Raw genomic sequence first — 20,307 nt, 5'->3', positions numbered from 1 at the left:
ATAGATCTAATTTAGTATATATCTTTACTTGATTGACTTGATCAAAAAGTCTTGAAATCAAACATAGAGGATAAATATTTTTAAAGGTGATCTTATTGAATCTTTAATAGTCCACACATCCATAAAAATTTATCTTTCTTCTTTACAAATAAAATAAGAGCTCTTTCTAGAGATTTAGAATGGCAAATAAAATTCTTAGCCAAATTCTCATTAATGTATTTTTTTACTACAACCAACATATTTAATGATAAGTTATAGATTGGTTTAAATGGTGGTTGAGCTCTTTCTTGAAAATCGATGGAATAGTCATAGAAACAATACTTTGAAAGAATATCTGCATTCTTCTTGTCAAAAATATCTTAATAATCTTGGTAGTAGCTTAAAATGTCACTTGAAATCTTTTGTTGATCAAAAATAAGTATGGCATATAAATCAAAAGTTGACCTTTCTTTTGCAATATGCATGAAAGCTTTTGCACCTACCAATAAAGATTTGGTAGTATTGGACTTATGAATTTTTACTTAACTTATAAAATTCTAAATTAAACTATAAAAAAAAAAAAAAAAAATACAAGAAATCTAATTTATTTGAAGATTATTTTTCTTTAGTCACAATAATGCTAAAATAATTGGATTTAAAGGAGATCTAATGACATTAAATATTACTAAGCTATTATGACTATTAATACCTAAATAAATAATTTCATTAAGAACATCTCTAAAAGATAATAAAAAACTATCTATTATTTCTATATTTATAAATTTTATTTTTTAAGAAAATATATTTTTTATTTTCTAATAAAGGCTTTGTTTATAAAATAAGTTAAGACTCATGAAACTAATAAGGCAAAGATTTTTTAATTTTTTGGTCTTAAATAAATTTCTATTGTAAAACAAGTTGAAAGATCTCAAAAAGAAATAAGACCTTTATTATTAGTTATTACATAAAATTCTAATTGCAAAGCCCCTATTATAGTTAGAAAAACTTGTTTTCTAATAGTATATCTTCTTTGATAACTATGCTCTTTATTCTATGGTTATGTTGTTTTTTTTCGACAATGTTGAGTAGTGTGTTTAGATTCTCAACAATATAAATACATTCCTTCTTGACAATGTTAAATCTTTTCTTATTCAATAAGAGATTTGGAATATATTGTGTCAATTTTCAAGGATTCTGGCCTTCATAAATAAGCTTCTGAAAACTTAGAAGTTGTTGCCATGACTTGACTTATACCTCTTCAACCAAATCTTTGTTCTTAGCATCTTTCAAAGAATTCATTATTGTATGCAATGGCTTGACTAATAAATTTCTTTAATGCATTTATTCTTAGCATTGTCAATAATAAATCTCTAATATTATCTTTGAATCCATATAAAATTGATTGATGTAGACTTTATCATTCTAATTCATGTCACAAGCAAGATTTTAGAATTCTGCAATACATATGGTGACTAAATATAATTCTTATTGTAAAGATAGGAATTTGATTTTTTCTATCTTTTTTAATTATTTTTTCTAAATATAATATAATGACTTTTAAGAATGAATTCAAATCATAAAAGAATTGTGAATCTTTTTCTATCAAAGATACAAATCAAGAGAGAGCACTCCCAAATAGAAGTATACCTATGAATCCAACTTAAGTAAATCCATCAAAGTATTGGAAAAAATACAAATTTAGAAAGACCTTAACTTGTTATAGAAATCCTTGAAACTTTGATGTTTTTCCATCAAACTTCTCTGGCATACTTATCCTTGCTTCCTTCATATTTATAGAAACAAGGTTTTTGCATTCAATTATAAATTTATTCTATTTTCTTTTCTTAATTGCAAAATTTCTTGATATAGAATCAAAACCTCATTATTAACGTCTTCTATAGGTGTAGAAATAATACTTCTATAATTCACATTAAAAATACATGAAATTTCAATTCTAAAAGTACTGACAAGTTTGTAAAGATCTATAATAATTACAAATCTATTTCCACTTTTTCCATAAATGACATCCATTATTTTATATTTTTTATAGATAATTCAAATAAACTCACAAGTAACCTAAAAGAGGATAATCTGCAACTTCTAATATCAAAGTAAAATTTCTACAAAGAAAACTAATTTACTCTCTTTAAAAAAAAATAGGATTTAAAAAACTAAAAATTAGTTTTAAAATGGATAGTCTGCAACTTTCAAAATATATCAATAGAAGTAAAATAATTCATTTACTTTTAAAATAAAATAAGAATAATAAAAGAATATTCTTATCAAATTATCAAGAATATAAATTTCAAAGAACTAAAAGATCAATAAATTCTTAAGTTACTTATAAAGACTAGTAAATCATTCAAAGATAGTATAATATTAAACTAGAATTGTTATTTCTAAAGACAAGAAAACTAAGAAGCCTTGAAACAAGACTAAGAACTAAAAAGATGTTGATAAGAGTAAAAAAGGCTTTAATCTTGCCTCCATATATACTATCTAACTAGAAACTATGTAGCAATGTTCTATAGAACCTCCAATATATGTTCAACTTTTCAGACACATGTCTTAACTTACAAGCCAAGTTTTCTATATGTACATCACATTGTTAACTTGTACCACAAGCTGCTTATATGTCTAAGACATGGCTAACTTGTTGGCCAAGTTTCTAATTTACCAATCAACTATAAACATGTTTAAAATCAAATATGCATCTATAAAGCTTTTAAGATACTTTGCCATAAGACTTTGTAGATTTTTGTATTAAATTAGTAATCTACTTCTTTATATTATGATTGTTATCATTAGCTATTATATAGAATTTTGATATATTTACTAATTTGAGATTTTTTATATAAATATATTTTTAAAAATTAAATTAATTTTTTATATTTTTTTAAAAAAATTTAATCTATTTAAATTTATTATTTAATAATGATTATATATTTTAAACTATAGTTATTTTTTTGGATATTTTTTTATATTTTGAATATCTATTCTTATAGGATCCTTCCATTCTTTGTATCTAGAATCAAAATTTCTTTACTATGTGACTTAATTTGTATAAATTTAGTTTTGTGCAAAGCTCTTATAATCTTTGATTTTGTAATATGCTTTAAAAAAAATGATAAATCTAATGATTTCTAAATAATTAGTAACTTATAGTTTAATCTTCTACCATATTCTTTAAATTTAAGCTAAGAAAATTTTATACTTATAAAAGCTAATATTGTCTTAAGATCTTTTAAATTTTATTTGATATTTTTTTCTTTTAATTTAGGGCTACTTAAAAAAATCCATTATGGCTTCTTTGTAGCATTATTCAAGTAATAACATTAATTGCTTTTATGTCCCTCACATTCTTTTATAATTTATATAACTCTAAAATCAAAGATAGATTTCAATGCTTAAAAGGTACACATCGTAATAATTATACAATAAAAAGTAAAAAAAATCTAAATTATATGTACATATATATATATATATATATATAAACTTTAATATATATAGTCTATTAAAAATTGGTTTTTAGATCAATTTTTTTCTTTATTTTTTAAAAATATATCTTAACCACCACACTATGATAAAATATAAGTTTATATTTTTTAAAAAATAAAAAAAACTATAAATTAACGAGTATACTTCTCCCACAAATTGTGCTACAACATCCTAGCTTCATAAATTAATCTATTTTGGCTCAAAAAATCTAATTACCAACCTTTACTTTGGAAGATTTTGTTCACAGCAAGAAACCAACATAAATGCATTAAAAACTTAGGAGGAGATTTATCTAGTATTTGTTAAGTGTGGCCAACTGCTTCTTTAATGCAAATTAAGTAATTCCAATATTTCACTATTTAAGAACAAATAGTTGGCTGTATTTTTATTTTATTTTATTTTATTTTTGAAACATCAAGGAGTTAACCTCTTGAGCATAGGTTTCCGTCAGCCATGAAGGAGATGTTTACAACTAGGGATCAAATCCCCAACCTCTGCATTTTCTTTGGGTATCTTATGCTGTCATCTGGTAGTTTAGGATCATCTAGGACTGTTGTATGTGAATCCTTAGCTTGAGCATGTTATTTCACCATGTGATTTTTGTCTCTGCAAAAGACACCTTTTTTTACTTGATTTTCATGGGCTGTTATTGTCAAACCCTGACATACTCTTGATGTGTCAGGAATTTTAAAATAAAGTAAAATGAAAAATCCATCACTCAAAATGCGAATTGTTGATTACGTTAACATTTGTTAAATATGCTATCATAAAAAATTTAAAAAGTAAAATAAATAAATAAACTACTAACTTTTATTCCTTAACCTTGTTAGTTGCAAGTACATCCATAGCCATGCTATTTTTTGTATGACATGAACAACCTTCATACTATTGTAAAACTCAAAGTATCAACATGCATCCAATATGATGCTTTATATTTTTATATTGCTTCTTTATTTTTCTTGTAGATTAAAATTTGAAAAAAGATATTTATATTCATTTATTTATATTTATATTTATATTCTTTTATAATTTTATATAACATATAAAATATCATATCATATATATATATATAGTGTAACAAATCAAAAAAATCATATATATATATATGTATGAAATAAATTCTTGATTATTTACATGTAATTAATTGGAGAGAAGATAATAATTAAAAATAATAATAATTACAATAAAAACGATGATATTATTAAATGCATAGGTACTATAAGAAATGATCTAAATAATTCAATTTTTCACAGTTCTATCTGACTTGGATGTTTTATTTACAACTATATATATATATATATATATATATACATATTAAATCTATGATTTTTTATATATTTATATTTATTTTTAATTCTTTAGTGTTTTTTAGTTTGATTATGTATGTATGTATGTATGTATGTATGTATGTATGTATGTGTATAAAAAATCCTATCACTTCAACTTATTTTCTTAAAATATCTATGTCTCTAGAAACCATAAAATTATTTGAAAAAAAATATTTATAAAATCAAAACCATTTGTATACCATTGGTGTATATAAAAATTACACAATATATTACACAATATATTACACAATGAAGTTACACTTACCAAAAGGTAACAATAGAAAAAAATTCATTATTTTCAGGTGAATTTTTTTTTAAATCAAATTGAGTAAAGTTTTTTGATAATTAAGTAGTATTTTAATGTATGAAAATCATAGATACACATACTTACATACATATATACATACAGAAAGTGTTTACAGTTTTATTTCTTCTAAATATATAAAAATAAGTCAAATTAATTTAAGTTCTTCTTCAATATGGTATGTTGGGTTGTGTCATACAGTTAAAATTTTCTAGGAAATTTACAGTTCCTGACTATTTCACATGCCTTCATATAATTGAATAAAATAACCTCATGAGGTACCAATTGCAAATAAAAATTGTACTTGGCTCCACTTTGATAGAAAAACCAGAATTTTAAATTTACCAATTTTTTAATATTTCTTAATATAACAATATACTTTATATTTAAAACTTTTAATACAGTATTTAAATTTTGATAAGACTATTTTATTTTATTTTATTACATTAATAATATGTTTTAACATGTTATTCCTAAGACAAAGGGTTTGAATGCTAATGTGCTTATATATATATATATATATATGTGTGTGTGTGTGTGTGTGTGTGTGTGTATATATATATACGTATTTAAAAATAAATAAATAAATGTTGTAAAAAAAAGCATTTATGCATAGGTTAATTTAACAATTTGCAATCAACTCTCCATTTATTCTTAGTTTGATCAGATATGAATCAATTTTTTTCAAAACATGCAACATGTATTTTAATCTGAACATATTCAAGTAACATTAAAATTTATATGATAATAAACCATTTACGCCATAAAAATATATCACAATGCATTGGATTTTTAAGTCATCACTTTGGAAACTGAAAAAGATTACATCAGCAGTAAAAAGTATATATTCATATATATAGAGAGATATAAAGTCTTTGTACCAAAAAGATGTTTCTGTTGTAGTAATTTTCTCAAGGAAAAAAAAGGTTTTCATAATGATCATATACTCAAAGGCCACGTTGTCATTCAAATTTAACAACACAAAGTTAAATATAAAATTCAATATTAGTGTATTGTCATTCTATGTGTACATACAATACTTGCAATTTTTTAAACGATTTCTTTGGTGCAACTATGACAATTCTTTTGCATACAAATGGCAGAAAATTAATTTATGGAATCCACATTCCATGCTTTGTTTTACTGGTTTTCCCTCATACCCATATATTTGCCAATTGCCAAATATATTCATGCATGTGGAATTTTTGGGCCATTCAAAAAACTAATTCATACAGTAATTTCCTTTTAGATTTAAAGTGATCGAAACCTACACTTCGGAATACTAAAAAATTAGTTACCGTTTTAAACGATACAGTGAACACGCAGTTGTGACATGTATTGTTGATTATGGTTATACATGATAGACTTCTCTTTCTATGAGGAGAGCCACACATGACATGTTGAGTTTGCTTTTGTAAGAGCAGCTTGCACCGATGCCAGTATGCTATAGTTTGAACAGTTCGACATTCATCTTGCTTTTAATCCTCGCCAAAGAATGCAACATTTTCAAGGCCCTTGACTTCACAAAACTTGATACACTCCACTTATCACAATCATGCGCTGGAGACAACTCCTAATTCCATCAAGTCATCGATTCATGAATTATATTCCTTACCGACTGCCCTTCCCACTTATGTGCAGACTTATACAAACGTCGATAATTAACTTTCGAGAGCTCAAAAGATTGAAACCTAATCCGACTCCAGTTGACATCCTGGTGGTCGCTCCAGGACCCTAGTCAACGCATGAACTTGCAAGTTTTCAGGCTTGGATACCGATAACATTCACGCAGTTACGACGATGTCCACGAGTTCAGCACTATGTGCATATTCAGAGTTCAATCTCGGCTTAGCAAAAATGGTGACTGATCAAAGCTTTGTACAAAGGTTGTGTGTAGCGTAATACTGCAACAGGAGAGCAAAAAAAATGATACTATTTGCTCTCGATTCTACTCTGTCGAAAACGCCCCTTGCACTATTGAGTTTTTGTCTTTCAACGATTTCGATCGTCTGAAACATATTTGATTGCTTACAAGAGAAAGTGACGGAAGGATATAGTTATATACATTATGCACAATGACAATGTCACAACAGCTTCTCTGGATGCTCTTCCTAATCTCATGTGTACACTGACGTATCCGTGAAGAGCTTCAACAAATCTACGGAGATACTGGAGCTCGAATTGTTACCGTAGCGGAAAGGGAAGGCCTGTTCAGTGATGTCGGAAGCTAAGGCCTGGCTTGATTCAAGATCACATCCCCAGAGCGTTGTAGTCCATCGACGCCTCCAACAGAACCGGAAGGGACTGATGTGCATCATAAAATGCATGATGAAGTAGAGAACTAACGTGAACCCCAGCACTGGAATACCCATCGTTGCATAGATACTCGTCGCCACTGATATCAGACATACATGAGAAGGAGGAATCAGCAGCGTCGCAATGAGGAAACAGCCAATCTCCGCTCATGAAGCACTCACCACACCCACCATCTTGGGTGCCTTGGCAGGCAGTTGACGTCCTCATGGCAAGCTCACGCGTCACGTCCACCAGTTCATCCTCCATATCATTCGCTACCATCCCTGGATCAGTGTAGTATTGCCATGCGGCTGGAGGCTCGCACAGATTCCTCCAGCTTTCCGCTCGATCATGAGTGACGTCGCTCCATGTAGCGTTCTGTGTCAAGCCAGGCCGGGGTTCATCCAAGCACGGCTGTGCATATACTGGTCGCGGAGCGTTGTGCATCGCAGAGCTGACATTGGGTGGTAAGATGCTCTGCAAATTATCCGGGTTTCGATTGGAGCTGGAGGTGTTGCAAAATGTCACTCCAGCTGCAGAGCCTGGCTCTGAAGACTCGACTGAGGAGGGGATGAAGCGTGCGGAGTCTGGTGAAGTGGCAGTGTCAATGTAGGAGGACACTACCAAATTACTGGATGAGTCTTCGGAGTAGGAGACTTGGGTTGATAAGAAACACTGGCTCGAGTCAACGAGGCGGTTGTCCGGGGAACTTGAACTAACTGTGAGAGTTTCCTTATCAACTGTGACGTATTTTGAGACCACTTGAGAGAGGGTACCCGGCCCATGCTCATAAAACTTCGACGAGCTGGAGGCTCGGGAGATTTGACCACTCTCGCGGCTACGCAGAGGACCACCGCTCTCAGTCAAGGATGACTCATTGGATGCCGATATCTCGTGATAAAAACTTGGTTGGCTTCCGATGCAAGTAACCTGCAAGCACGAGCAGGGAATTAGGGATCGAAAACCAAGAGCGTGCAACTATGTCAACCAATTCGCGGACATCGACCTCGGTGGCTAATCGAGTTCCTAGTAATTCTCGCCCCAAGGTACAGTTCCACAATGATCGAATTGGCTTAAGGGACCAGGTGATTACCTCGGGATGTGATACTTCAACTATGGCACATTCACGTCCTTCACACAACACAGATTTTCCACCAGTATTCTGCTCCAAGCTTTGACTGAGGGCAGATTCTCTGACATCGAGAACCGCCCACTGGTCTCTTCTCCCAGAGCTTCTTCGGACATCCGTCACCTTGCCGCAGGCATGTTGGTTCAGCAGATCGCCATCCTCATGCAACGATTTCCTTGGTCGAGGATCACTGATGGCGCTCGCTAGCCTCTCCACTGTTTCATACATGTGCCTGAAAGCTGGTTCACTGGAAGGGTCCAGCAACGTATCCATCGAACCCAGCATGAAGTTGCGGCTGGAGAGAGCAGCACCGTCATTTTTCCCATCAGGCATCAAGGTCATGCTCCAGTCCAAATTCCGACCTGATTTACCACCATGCACACCCCCGAAGAAACCTTCTCCCTTCGATTGCCCGGAGGCTCGCGAAGCTGCGAGCGCGGCTGACATCAAACAGGTCTGGTGCGTTGGGTACACAAAGTTGGTCCTTGCTTTCAACCCGCGCATGGATCTGGCGGCCAAATCGTATGCCACTGCAGCTTGCTCGGCAGTGTCGAACGTCCCCAGCCATCTCCTCTCCCTCGTATGCGGGTCTCTGATCTCCGCAGCATACCGACCCCAGGGCCTTCTCCTGACTCCCCTGTACTTCCCCTCTTGCGGTTTTTTAACCTTCTTCGACCCGCCCTTCCGCTCCAGCGCTCGCACACCCATCACTCCAACTCAAATAAAAACACTAACTCAGCTACCAAGCCTCACCAACCTCCACAGCGAAAAAAGGAAAAGAAAAAGGAAACCCGTCTGTTTGTCAGTGATGCACGGGTAACCACATCGCAGCAGGTATCTCCAACTTGTGGGCTCAAGTGTGTGTGTGTGTGTTCGCCGAATGTAAACCTCGATAAGGAGAAAGGGTAATTTCCAGGCGCAGACACGGGAGGTGCACTCACGACCACGCGAAACCGAGCGCTTCAATTCTTCAACCGCAGAACCTTCCCCTTATCAGCGATCAATCGAAGCTCGCAGCACATGACTTGACACAAAGCTCGGAGACCCACCCACCCAGCCTTCAACCGAACCCAAAACAACCACCACAGCCTTACAGGAGATCGATCGATGATCAGAGACCCTGTTTCTGTAACCGCCCCAAACGCGACCCGATTCCCAGCAGCGAAGTGAAGTGAAGTGAAGGCACTTGGAACTGATTGCCGAACAGGGTGAGCTGCTTTGGAGCTGTGCAACAAGCCCATACAACACGTGCATGCGAGAAGACGTGTAATCAGAAATGATGCCCCCCGAGCATTTATGTGGGAGACAACATGCGATGGAAGTCGAAGGCGCGTTTCTCCCCCACCCCGGGTCCTCCCCCCCTCACCACCCGCAATAGAGCGACTTTGGGAAGAGAACAGAAGATTCTGTTCTGTGCGGCAAAGTGAGAGAGACCCTCCTCATCCTCCTCAATCGGGAAAACGGAGACTTAAATTCGGGGTCTGACACGAAGCAGACGCAGTAGAAGCAGACGAAGATGAGAATTGGTCTGTGACCTGCTCCTCCGGTCCCTGCCAGAGAATAATGTCGGACAAGCGGTAATGGCCCACATATATTCCCCCACCCCACTCCAACAAAAACAACCAGCCCTCTTTCCTTTACAATCACCGAGGTTTTAGCTCCATTGCTACTGCTACTACAATCCACCACAGCAGATATTAACCACACTGCCCATCCCCCACTTCATGTATAAAAAATATAAATAAATGAAAAAGAAAGTTACATACTCCCATTCCCACTGGCGAGTTTCGTGTCTGTGGGTTTGTTTTACAACGATGGTTGGGAATTAGGGTTTCGGGGGGAAGTAGAACATAGGCACAGGCTTATGGGAATCTGGCATGTAACGTGGGATTTAACCTTAACCACCCTTTTCTCTCTTTTTGATTTGTTTTGTTTTGTACTTTTGGGTCTGGTCCAGGAATTGTCATTATTTTTGGCACCCACTACTACTATGTTGGTTTGTTTGTGTTTTTATTACATGAATGGCATCCATTGACCCTTGGTGTGATTTGGTAAGTGACTTATGTTGATGTTTCAGTGTTGCCTTGTGCACTAGAAGATCAAAAAATGAATATGTAAACACTGTTGTGTGTGGGGTTCTATATGTGTATGTGTGTGTGTTTTTCGTTTTTTTAATACCTATAATCGTTTTTTATTGTATGGCCCACAACTCCACATGATTGTTTTTTAAAAATTAAATTAAATTAAAATTTTCTGTTTGCCCTCACCTTCAGAATGGATCTAGTGCTTGGGGAGTGGTGGCCAAATGATTGGGGCCAATGGGTTGGTACAAAGGGAGTTAGAGAGAGAAAAAAGAGAGAGAAATGCAGGGTTTTAATGACATCATTCGATGAACCACGCCTTCTATCAAATTAAATTTAAAATTTAAAATTAAATAAAACATACTCTTTTGAGTACCATCCATCATTCCATCCATCCATCCATTACCCATTCCATCTATCCACTCATTCATCATTTGCAGCATGGCTCCACATTATGATGTGGAATGTGCATGCATTGCAATCTAGTGGATTTCCCTATTGAAGTGAAATGGCAGGATTTAGTCATGTATTGGGAATTTTGGCTCTCAAATGCCCATTACTACTCCAAGAGATTTTATGTGAACAAGAACAAGAGAATGATTATCAATGTGTGTGTATATCTCTCTATATATATAGAGAGAGAGATATATATATATGTAAACAACTTTAAAGGAAAAGGCATGTACAATAATGGACATTGCATGAATGGGGAAGAGTGTGTTAATCTTATTGTTCAGAAAGGACTGGCATCAATCCAATGACTTGCTGGGTCTATATATGAATTAACATGGTTCTTTAGAATTAAAAAAATAAATAAAACTAGTGTCAAGTATTTCATTATTATTGTTACTGTAATGGTTTGTCAAACAAGTCTTTCTTATTTTTAAACTCTGAATGGAGTCAATGATCATGCTTAAGGCATATTCACCTGCAACAGTCTTTCTTAGTCTATTTGACCAAAATATCTTCAATTGTATCTGTGCCTTACATGTTTAAAATCATTGACATGACTTCAAAATCAAGTACATTGTGCAATCTTTTTGTGCACAAGAACCACAATAAATTGATATTCATTTATCATCTAAATGAAGATTTACATCCCTTTGTTCTCTGCTGAGTACTCAAATCGGCTTAACTAAGTCTTATAATGCACAAAATACTTTGTAGTAACACCTCAACTTCAAGCTATTTCTGCTCACCTGGGATCTTTTAGAGTATGAGAGACCTGAGAATCTTGTTCCAACAATGGGCACTGTACCAATAAGTTTATTTTTGAAATAAAAATAAAAAAATAAAATCACAAGTTAAGATATGTATCTAGTATCTTTTGTGTGTGTGTGTGTGTATATATATGTATATATATATATATATATATATATAATAAAGGCAAAAATTTCTATTTGTATTTTACCAAAATTTTATCTTGTGGTTTTTAAATCAGTACATCATGTAGAATTATAAACAGGATTAAAATAATAATAATATTATTAATAATAGGAATGAATTGAAAACAAAAGGGCTTTTAACATCAGCATCTGAAGAAGAAGAATAAAATATAAAAATATAAAAAATATGGTGATGATGACATCTGATGTTTTTGATGAAGTGATGTTTCCGGATAATGTGAGAAATGAAAGCTTTTTGCCTACAAAAAGTATAGTATCAAGTGGGTTCCATTTTTTTTAATCATTATTTGAATTAGTGTTGATAAATTCATGAAACAACGAGCATGAGTTGGTGGAGAGATTTGAGCAGGAGTTGTTGTGATACTTTTCTATATATACGTATGTAGATATATATAGATATATATATATATATATATATATCTATGAGAAAAGGAGGGCAATCTCTTTTGGGAATTCACTAGATTTTGGTGCCCAACCCCACAAATTCTACTATATAGGGCACAATTCCAGAGGAAAATTCTTGAGCAGATTAAAAATACTTTAATATTACAGAAGAATGAATAAAAAATGAGAGGAATGATCAAAGCACCACTTAGCCGCAATATATGCAGTCTTAAATTATTGTGAATGATTTCGTGAATGGATGAATGAATGAATACTCTAAACAATGCAGATCTGGGTATTTAAAGCAGGAGGCAGTTGCTTATATGTTTCCTAATACAATTCGTTTACTGAATTTATGAGAATTTCATTAAATTCATCCTTCGATATATGTATGCATGTATATATATACATATTGTTGCAATGAAAGCTTGACATTTAATGCATTTTCTGATACATTTGCTTCACTGTATTGCACAGAGAAACGATCGTTTTCAATTATTTTCTCATAAAAACTTATTTTTTGACTCATTAAATAAAGAATTGAAAAAGGGAATAATATATATCACAACAACAAGCAGAGAAATATTTTGCATGCAACCGTAGGATCTTTGTGCTTAAGGAAACATGAACAAAGTAAGAGGTCACAACTTTTAAAACCCTTTAATTTGATGAAATTGAAATGCCTTTAATTTTAGCCAACTGAAAGATTAAAAACTTGTAACTTTTCACTCGTGAGTACAACGACCCCCAAATCATGAATAAAAATGTCAATGAAGATTCAAAACAATGATTTTCATTTCTTTCTTATTTCTAACAAGTTGTTACTAATCAAAATTTTAAAAGAAACAATTAAAATTGTTATATTGCAATAAAAAGTAAAGTAGGAACCAAAACACAGACGGTAAGAAGAGGAGTAATGAAGGAAAAGTAAAATAAACGACAGCACTGAAACATGAATAATAGTGATAATCATTTGAAGAGGCAATATTTGTCACATTTGTTGCAGAAAAGAACAAGTGGTTGGTTATTAGGTTCTGGTACCACACTAATATTGACTGCCATTTCCTGATTTTATCCAAGCATTTAATCACAGTCTTATTCTATGTCTTCACTTATTGCTAATCGGCACACATGAGCATTAACAGAAAGGGATTTCAAAGCCGCCCATTACTTCATGAGAAAAGCGCTCTAGACACACAAAAACTCACCGATATTGTTTCCTTTCCTACGCATTGCATATTTAACTAACAAGAGCCTAATTATATATATATATATATATATATGTATGTATAAATGCCACTTTGCTTTTGACCAACATGTCCACGGATTTGGGGTTTTTTTTTTCTTCTTTTTCTCTTTTTCTTTTTTGGGTTCTGGTTGTGCTTCCCTAAGTGGAGATTACCCCGAATGGAAACCCATAAGGCCTTCAATTCACTGCCGTGTTGGCAGAATACAACGCTCACTTTTCTGGAAAAAAATCAGTTCCAAACAAAGATTGTTTGGTGTCACCTGCAAGTAGTTCAGATCCTGCCACAGCCTTTCACACCCCATAACTTGTACCAAAGATTGCAGTGTTTTTTTGGAAGGATTAACATCAGATACTGCTAATTAATCCCCCTAAACCAGGTCTGAGCTGGAGCAGCCCATGTGACACAAGGGCCTCGGGGACGGACAATCGATGATGAAGAACAAGCGGCAAGGAAGCTGGTTTACTTCTGAGATTGAAGGCCTCTGACATGATCTAGAGCCCCCCTTGCGAATCAACAGTGGAAATACTGCACAGTGATGCAATTCGAAAGAGGGGGGGGGGCTCGTAGGATGCTACGTTCAGGTCTTCGCGAGATCAGATTCGGTCAAATGGTAGTAAACGATCTGTAGAACGACGAGAATCTGATACTTTACTGCAATCGAGACGATCTTCCATGACATCAGAAAAAGAAAAAAAAATAGAGTATCCCCCCCCCCAAAGGTTGTACACCATTGTAAAGGTGCCCCTCTCCACACACACCTTGTTCGACGTCTTTTCATTTCCTGAGGTTTTTTTCTGTTTACCTGCTTCGCTGATGCGAGGTCAAATTGGCTAACCAACACTAGCTAGGTTGCTGAAAATATCGAAACCATGTTGGTGGGGTAAAATGAAATACAGCGTGGAAGAGGATTGTTTAACTGCTGTTGCAGGTCAGCGAGGTTATCTGTGCAACTATCCACTTGCAACGTTTCATGCATCCGACTAGGAGCTGAACCTACGGTGAACGATCCAACACTCTCTCTTGTCCATCCATCGATTGGGCTCGGATGTTGATGAATGAGAACGTTGCCGCTTGGTGCGGTTGTCAGCGTCGATGGAACCACATGATTCTGACCCTGGAAAAGCTTTGGCGAAAAGCTGCCAGCCAGAGTGTGAAGATGAGAACTTGAACGGGCACTAACCTCCATAACCGCCATTGTGGGGCTCCTTCCTTTCATCAGATATTGTGGCTCATTCGAAATCCTGCATTCACGTCCTACTGTTCTGCCTAAACGGGAAAACTATGGGGAGACTATAAGCCTCCAGAGCGAAAGACAGAGACAAGCTCTGACGCAGGCTCTGACGCAAAGGTTGAGGCGTCAGGTGTGATAGTTGGCGTCGTTGACAACATCATTAGACGGAGGCTGGACGCCGTTTGATGCGGTCGACGGCGAGCAGATTTTTTTTTTTTTTTTTTTTTTTTTTTTTTTTGTCCCGTACCGCAACTTTCATGTAATAAAAATTCCCCTTGAAGTGCTGCAAAATACAGTCACACGTATCCGTTAACGCTCGGCGATCTGCACTCGATCGCCTTCTTGAGCCTCCGATCAGAATGAATCGAAGGTTGGATTGCCCAGCCCTGTGTAGCTCGCCAAGAAACTAAGTCAACTTGGATTTTCTTTTGCCCCCACAAGAAACTTTCCCCGGAGTCTTCAAAATGCAGTTTGTAGCCGACTACTTCTAAACGCTTCACCCTCTCAAAATTCGACCTGAGATCCACCCTTTCGCAGACTTTCCGTTTCGTCCCTTAGCAGTCAAGGCAGGCTGACAACAGAACTCTTTCCCTGATCGTTCTGCAGCTTCATTCAACGAGATTTTTTATTCCCAGACCACAAGGAGGTTCTGACGCATCCCCAGGAAGAAAAAGGTTGTGTAGATTTTCCAAGTGCTGGGGTGCAGAATTTCTTCAGAATTCTAGATTCTCGTAGGGATGAACTGGACACCACATCGGTCATGACCTCCCCATGAGGCAAAACCAAAAAAAAAGTCCCTAGGTTAGCTGCTGCTGCAGTGTATATGCATGTCCACTCATCCGTTGCGGGGCAGTCGAGCTACGGCACTACATAAACACACTCCCAATCTTTGCATTCGGTTGTATCCGACCAAAATCAGTCAGCTCGTTAGAATTGACTTTCACCAGGGATCGAGGAAGGCCTCGAAGTTGTAGCTTTTCGGCATGGCTTGAGCAGATCCCCGTGCACGTATAGAGCAACACCAGGAGAACTTACAGTTGCTCTCCTCCTCATCATCATCACTTCACAGAAGGAGTCTGCTTCTATTTTTTTACTCCCAAATTACATGTCCTCGGTTTTGAGCGGCGCAGAATTCCCTGGACTTAAAATAGTGTGCTCGCTTTTCAGCTTGATTTGTGTGTTTCTGTCGGCCAACAATTAAAGCTGCATGCCCTCATTCATTTCTAAACTTAGCTTAGTGCAATAAACAACTAGTTTCATTATTCTCCTCATTAACTTCCCTGAAAGAATTTGATGCTGGTTTTAATTTAGATGGCTGCTGCTAAAGAGTATATTGCAATATTTAACTTGATGTGGGTCAATATGATCTATTTTTGATTCAGGATGTTGGATTTTCGAATTTGATTGAGAATAAAGAATTGTTTTCAATGATAAATACTATCAAGAATGGGAACAGAGAATGCGGACCATGAGATGCGGCAACTGTTACAGTGTTGAAATGCCCTCGTCTAGGTGGTTGTTGGATTATTTAGGGTGAGTGTGGTCGAATGATTCACTCTAGCCATTAATCAATGTCTTGTGTTTCTTCCGATGATTCACATGCATGCATACACTCTAGCAGGAGTATCCCACATAGGATAGAACACGGCTTGACCAGTGAAAGTACATGTGTCCATTTTAATTCACAAGCATCAATATGTTATTCTCAGCAATCTTAGAGGTACAGCAGGTTGATTGGCAATTTTGTAGAATGGTAGAGAACGCAATGGTTCTGTACAATTAGACATAGAAATATCAGTTGGTATCCATTCAGGAGGATGAATTTCTCAGTTTAACATCATCTGATAGGCTTCTTTTCAGCATTAACCAGTACCTCCCATTACAAAACAGATTGTTGCACAGCTCCTAGCTCCCTTCTCAAATATACTTAAGAGTTTTGATCTTTTTAGTTTTTTATTCTTTTATTTTACTTGTATTTTATTTTTAATACTAGTATTACATTGGGTACATTATGTATTAATAGAACCACGTTCTTCTTAATTACAACTTTGCAATCTCAGTGCAACCACAGCATAAAACCGCCACTGTTCCTATCGCCAAGACTGCGGATTTTAGCTGCGTTCGGCATTACCAGCCTGGCTTATTTCCAGTCTATTGTGTTGTGAAATGCTGAGACGACGTAATGAGTCCAAAGAGATTATATCTAGTACTCGACTCGTGGTTCCCACTCCACTAAGCACAATATTCTACATCAACATATCATAGTAACTCAATCGAAGTGGCGATGTAGCTCGAATCCCAAGAGAGTACCATTTTGAAGATGACGTGTCTGGAATTGTCCGGAGCCTTGTGGCGTAGAGTCGCTCTCGGGGTAGCCGCTGCTTTCAGTACTTGTCGTGAAGCTCAAACTACAGTAATCTGCGAGATTAATAATAGCTTAAATGAGATCAAAAAGAATCTGAAGTTCATTAATATTGTATAGAACAGTAAACCAAAACCAAAACTTGTAAAGAACCTGAAGAAGATTTTATTCCATTTAAAAACCTACATTATTTTCCTACACGGATGACGAAGAGTAAGTTATGTATCTATTCTATTTTCGGCATGACGGATTTCAGAAATGGTGGGTTATCGAAAATGACCTCTGCTGTACTTTGGAATTTGAATAGCATGAGTTATTAAATTCATAAATAATTACATCAACGTCGTTGGCAAGCACAAGTTTGCCTTGCAAAGAGTGGCCCAAGGTCTCATAGCGCTGGCGTTTCCCGACAGGAAGCTCGGATGAGTTGTCCTTAGTTGTGTCCATATACCTCTGAGAAAAGATAATCACTGGTTTTGGAAAGTTTCTGTAATCTTCAGTATGCATACCGAAGCCTCTCTGGATCACATTAACATAAATTAGTAACAACGCCTTGTAAACTAAAAACTGACGTAGTTTATTCCTCCTGTTTCTCATCTCGATTCACGAAAAGAACAGAAAAGAAAAGAAAAGAAAAGAGGAAAAGAAATAAAGAAAAAGAAAAGGATAAACCCTTGCATGAAACAATGAAGCCCCCACTCAAACTAAGTAACCTATAATGTAGACTTCACCATATATTCAAGCGAGAATGTGTAACAGAAAATCGGCGAAAAAACGACAAAGCAATTGAGAGGAGACCTGAGAACAAACTTCCTAAAGCCTCGATTCTTTCTTCATTTAGTCACCTTCCTTCAAGCGAGCAATTTGGGAGTCATATTAAAATCCAATGGCATTCTGCAACACCGAGGACGAATTCATGCTGTCAATTTCTACTTGTGTAAAACACTAGCCCTACTTAAAATTGACACTCGGATCTGCGAATAACCGAGTTGCTTTTCATAAGCACTTCACGAAAGACCGACCTAAAGCCAATCATAAACCCTACCGATACTTGAACTGCACAACAGCAAGAGACATAACACGGGGGCGGGGGCAGGGGTCGTAGAAAAACATCTGGGTACCAAACTATTTTTCGACCCCTTGGGGCAGACAGAAATGTTGATCTCAAAACGCATCAAGCCCTGCTGCATGTTGCCGTTTACTGGTACCCGAGCAGAACACAATCCATTTCAGTCCTGCAGCTCACTCTGCAGCAGCCTCAAGTCCTGATCAAACCCACCTGCAAAAACGAACATTAGTGTCTCAAGATGGGAGAGACTCCCCATGTTCAGACCTGCAAGGAGGGTGTGAAACTCAGAGCTTTGAGAACACAGCACAGTGAAACCCACATCACACAACCCCATCTGCATCGACTTCTCTAGAAACCAGAGCATCAACAGATCCAGTTTCTGACCAACTTTGCCTTCGAGGCGGATCCCGAGAGACAAGCGTGAATCAATCCGTCCTGCCAGTGTATATATCTCCATGTGAACTGGGGCTTTTTCCGAAACGACAATGGCCACCGCCAATTCTCACAGGTGTGTTGATATCAATGACAGAGCTTGTCAGTGACAAGGATTGTCAATATTTTGGAATTGAGGCGTCCTTTGAGCAAATTAGGGTAAAGAAGTAAATGAAATTCTGTCCATCTACTATGTTTAATTAAGCATATGAATTTAGAAAAATATAAGCAATCAATACTTAATTTTCATTATGAAACCTTTCATCAAGTAATTATGAAAAGAACTAGTTATTATCATTAAAATTTTAAACAGTAATGTTTAATTTCTATGGTATTTTTTTTACAAATTATTCTTAAAATTTCTTGATTATGCAACATGTTACAAGACAAGAATACATCTGAAAATTTAGTTGTTTCATTGAAATATATAAAGTAATAAATAAAGAATAAATCCATGAAGTTCATATATTTGAGTGATTTAGGGTAAGTAATACATTATATGGAAAAGCTCAAGGTTTAAAATGTGTGTTTATTATGAATGGCAACATGTATAATATTTAAACGAGAATGCACATTAAATCTGAAGGTCTTCAATAATATATGAAAAAAACTATATATATATATATATATATATATATATCACAAAATACTTTGTATAGTTAATTGCAAAATGAAAAAATAAAAAAAATAAAAATTATGTACTATTTAAATAGACTATGTAGATTATTATATGTATTTAAAATCACTCAAAAGTACAAGCATGAGATTTTCATTTTCTATATATGCATTCAATGTGACATGCTATGGATGGTGGGGACGGGGGGGGGGGGGTTGGGGACCGGGTGGAGTGGGAATGGGGACCGGGTGGGGTGGTTATGGGGTGGGGACCGGGTGGAGTGGGAATGGGGACCGGGTGGGGTGGGGTGGTTATGGGGTGGGGATGGGATGGCGGGGTCGAGACCGGGTGGGGTGGGGTCGGATACTTAATATTTTTTAATCAATACTTAATATTAAGCATTAACAGTATCATTAAAACTTAATATTAATACTTATTAAGAATAAGAATAATAATACTTGATATTATTCTTATGTAAAAAAAACTCCAACATTTCTCCTTGAAGTTAATAATATTGACAATTCTTGGTTTTTCTTCAATCTTGGTAAAAATTAATTAATTTTTCGTATATTTTTTGTGATAGTTGCACACATTCAATTAGTATTTATATATAATAATGTATAAATATACATATATATACATAATATAATTAGTATAAATATAATATAATATAATATAATTAGTATAAATATAATATAATATAATATAATTAGTATAAATATAATATAATATAATATAATTAGTATAAATATAATATAATATAATATAATTAGTATAAATATAATATAATATAATATAATTAGTATAAATATAATATAATATAATATAATTAGCATAAATATACATATATTTATATATATAATTTTTACTTGTTATTTATGTATGAATACTTTAAAATAATAAATATGATTCATATTTATTTTTGAATATATATTAGCTCATG

At 34.9% G+C, this 20,307-nt stretch overlaps 2 protein-coding genes across 5 annotated transcripts; both read right to left on the bottom strand.

The window, feature by feature from the left end:
* Nucleotides 1-6,938: 6,938 nt before the first annotated feature.
* Nucleotides 6,939-9,779, bottom strand: LOC112295005 (uncharacterized). The gene is made up of 2 exons (XM_024546086.3): nt 8,498-9,779; nt 6,939-8,334 (listed from the first exon to the last, which is right to left on the bottom strand). Exons 1-2 carry the CDS (start codon nt 9,239-9,241, stop codon nt 7,360-7,362), a joined length of 1,719 nt encoding a protein of 572 aa, XP_024401854.1. The 5' UTR covers nt 9,242-9,779; the 3' UTR covers nt 6,939-7,359.
* Nucleotides 9,780-16,784: 7,005 nt separating this feature from the next.
* On the bottom strand, nt 16,785-19,144 carry LOC112295150 (glutamyl-tRNA(Gln) amidotransferase subunit B, chloroplastic/mitochondrial-like). Of its 4 annotated transcripts, none has more exons than XR_016498285.1 (5): nt 18,705-19,144; nt 18,369-18,526; nt 18,046-18,141; nt 17,528-17,766; nt 16,785-17,303 (listed from the first exon to the last, which is right to left on the bottom strand). XR_016498285.1 is itself a non-coding variant. In XM_073540592.2 (4 exons), exons 3-4 carry the CDS (start codon nt 17,752-17,754, stop codon nt 17,289-17,291), a joined length of 186 nt encoding a protein of 61 aa, XP_073396693.1. In that variant the 5' UTR covers nt 17,755-17,766; nt 18,046-18,141; nt 18,369-18,694; the 3' UTR covers nt 16,785-17,288. The 4 variants fall into 4 exon arrangements, 1 of the variants encoding a protein (XP_073396693.1); XR_016498284.1 differs by having other exon boundaries at nt 18,701-19,143; XR_016498283.1 differs by lacking the exon at nt 18,705-19,144 and having other exon boundaries at nt 18,369-18,694.
* Between the last annotated feature and the right edge of the window lie 1,163 nt (nt 19,145-20,307).

This window comes from Physcomitrium patens, chromosome 18 (assembly GCF_059467195.1).
Source record: "Physcomitrium patens ecotype Gransden chromosome 18, ASM5946719v1, whole genome shotgun sequence".
Classification (NCBI taxonomy): domain Eukaryota; kingdom Viridiplantae; phylum Streptophyta; class Bryopsida; order Funariales; family Funariaceae; genus Physcomitrium; species Physcomitrium patens.
This window is presented reverse-complemented; position numbering and strand designations above follow the sequence as displayed.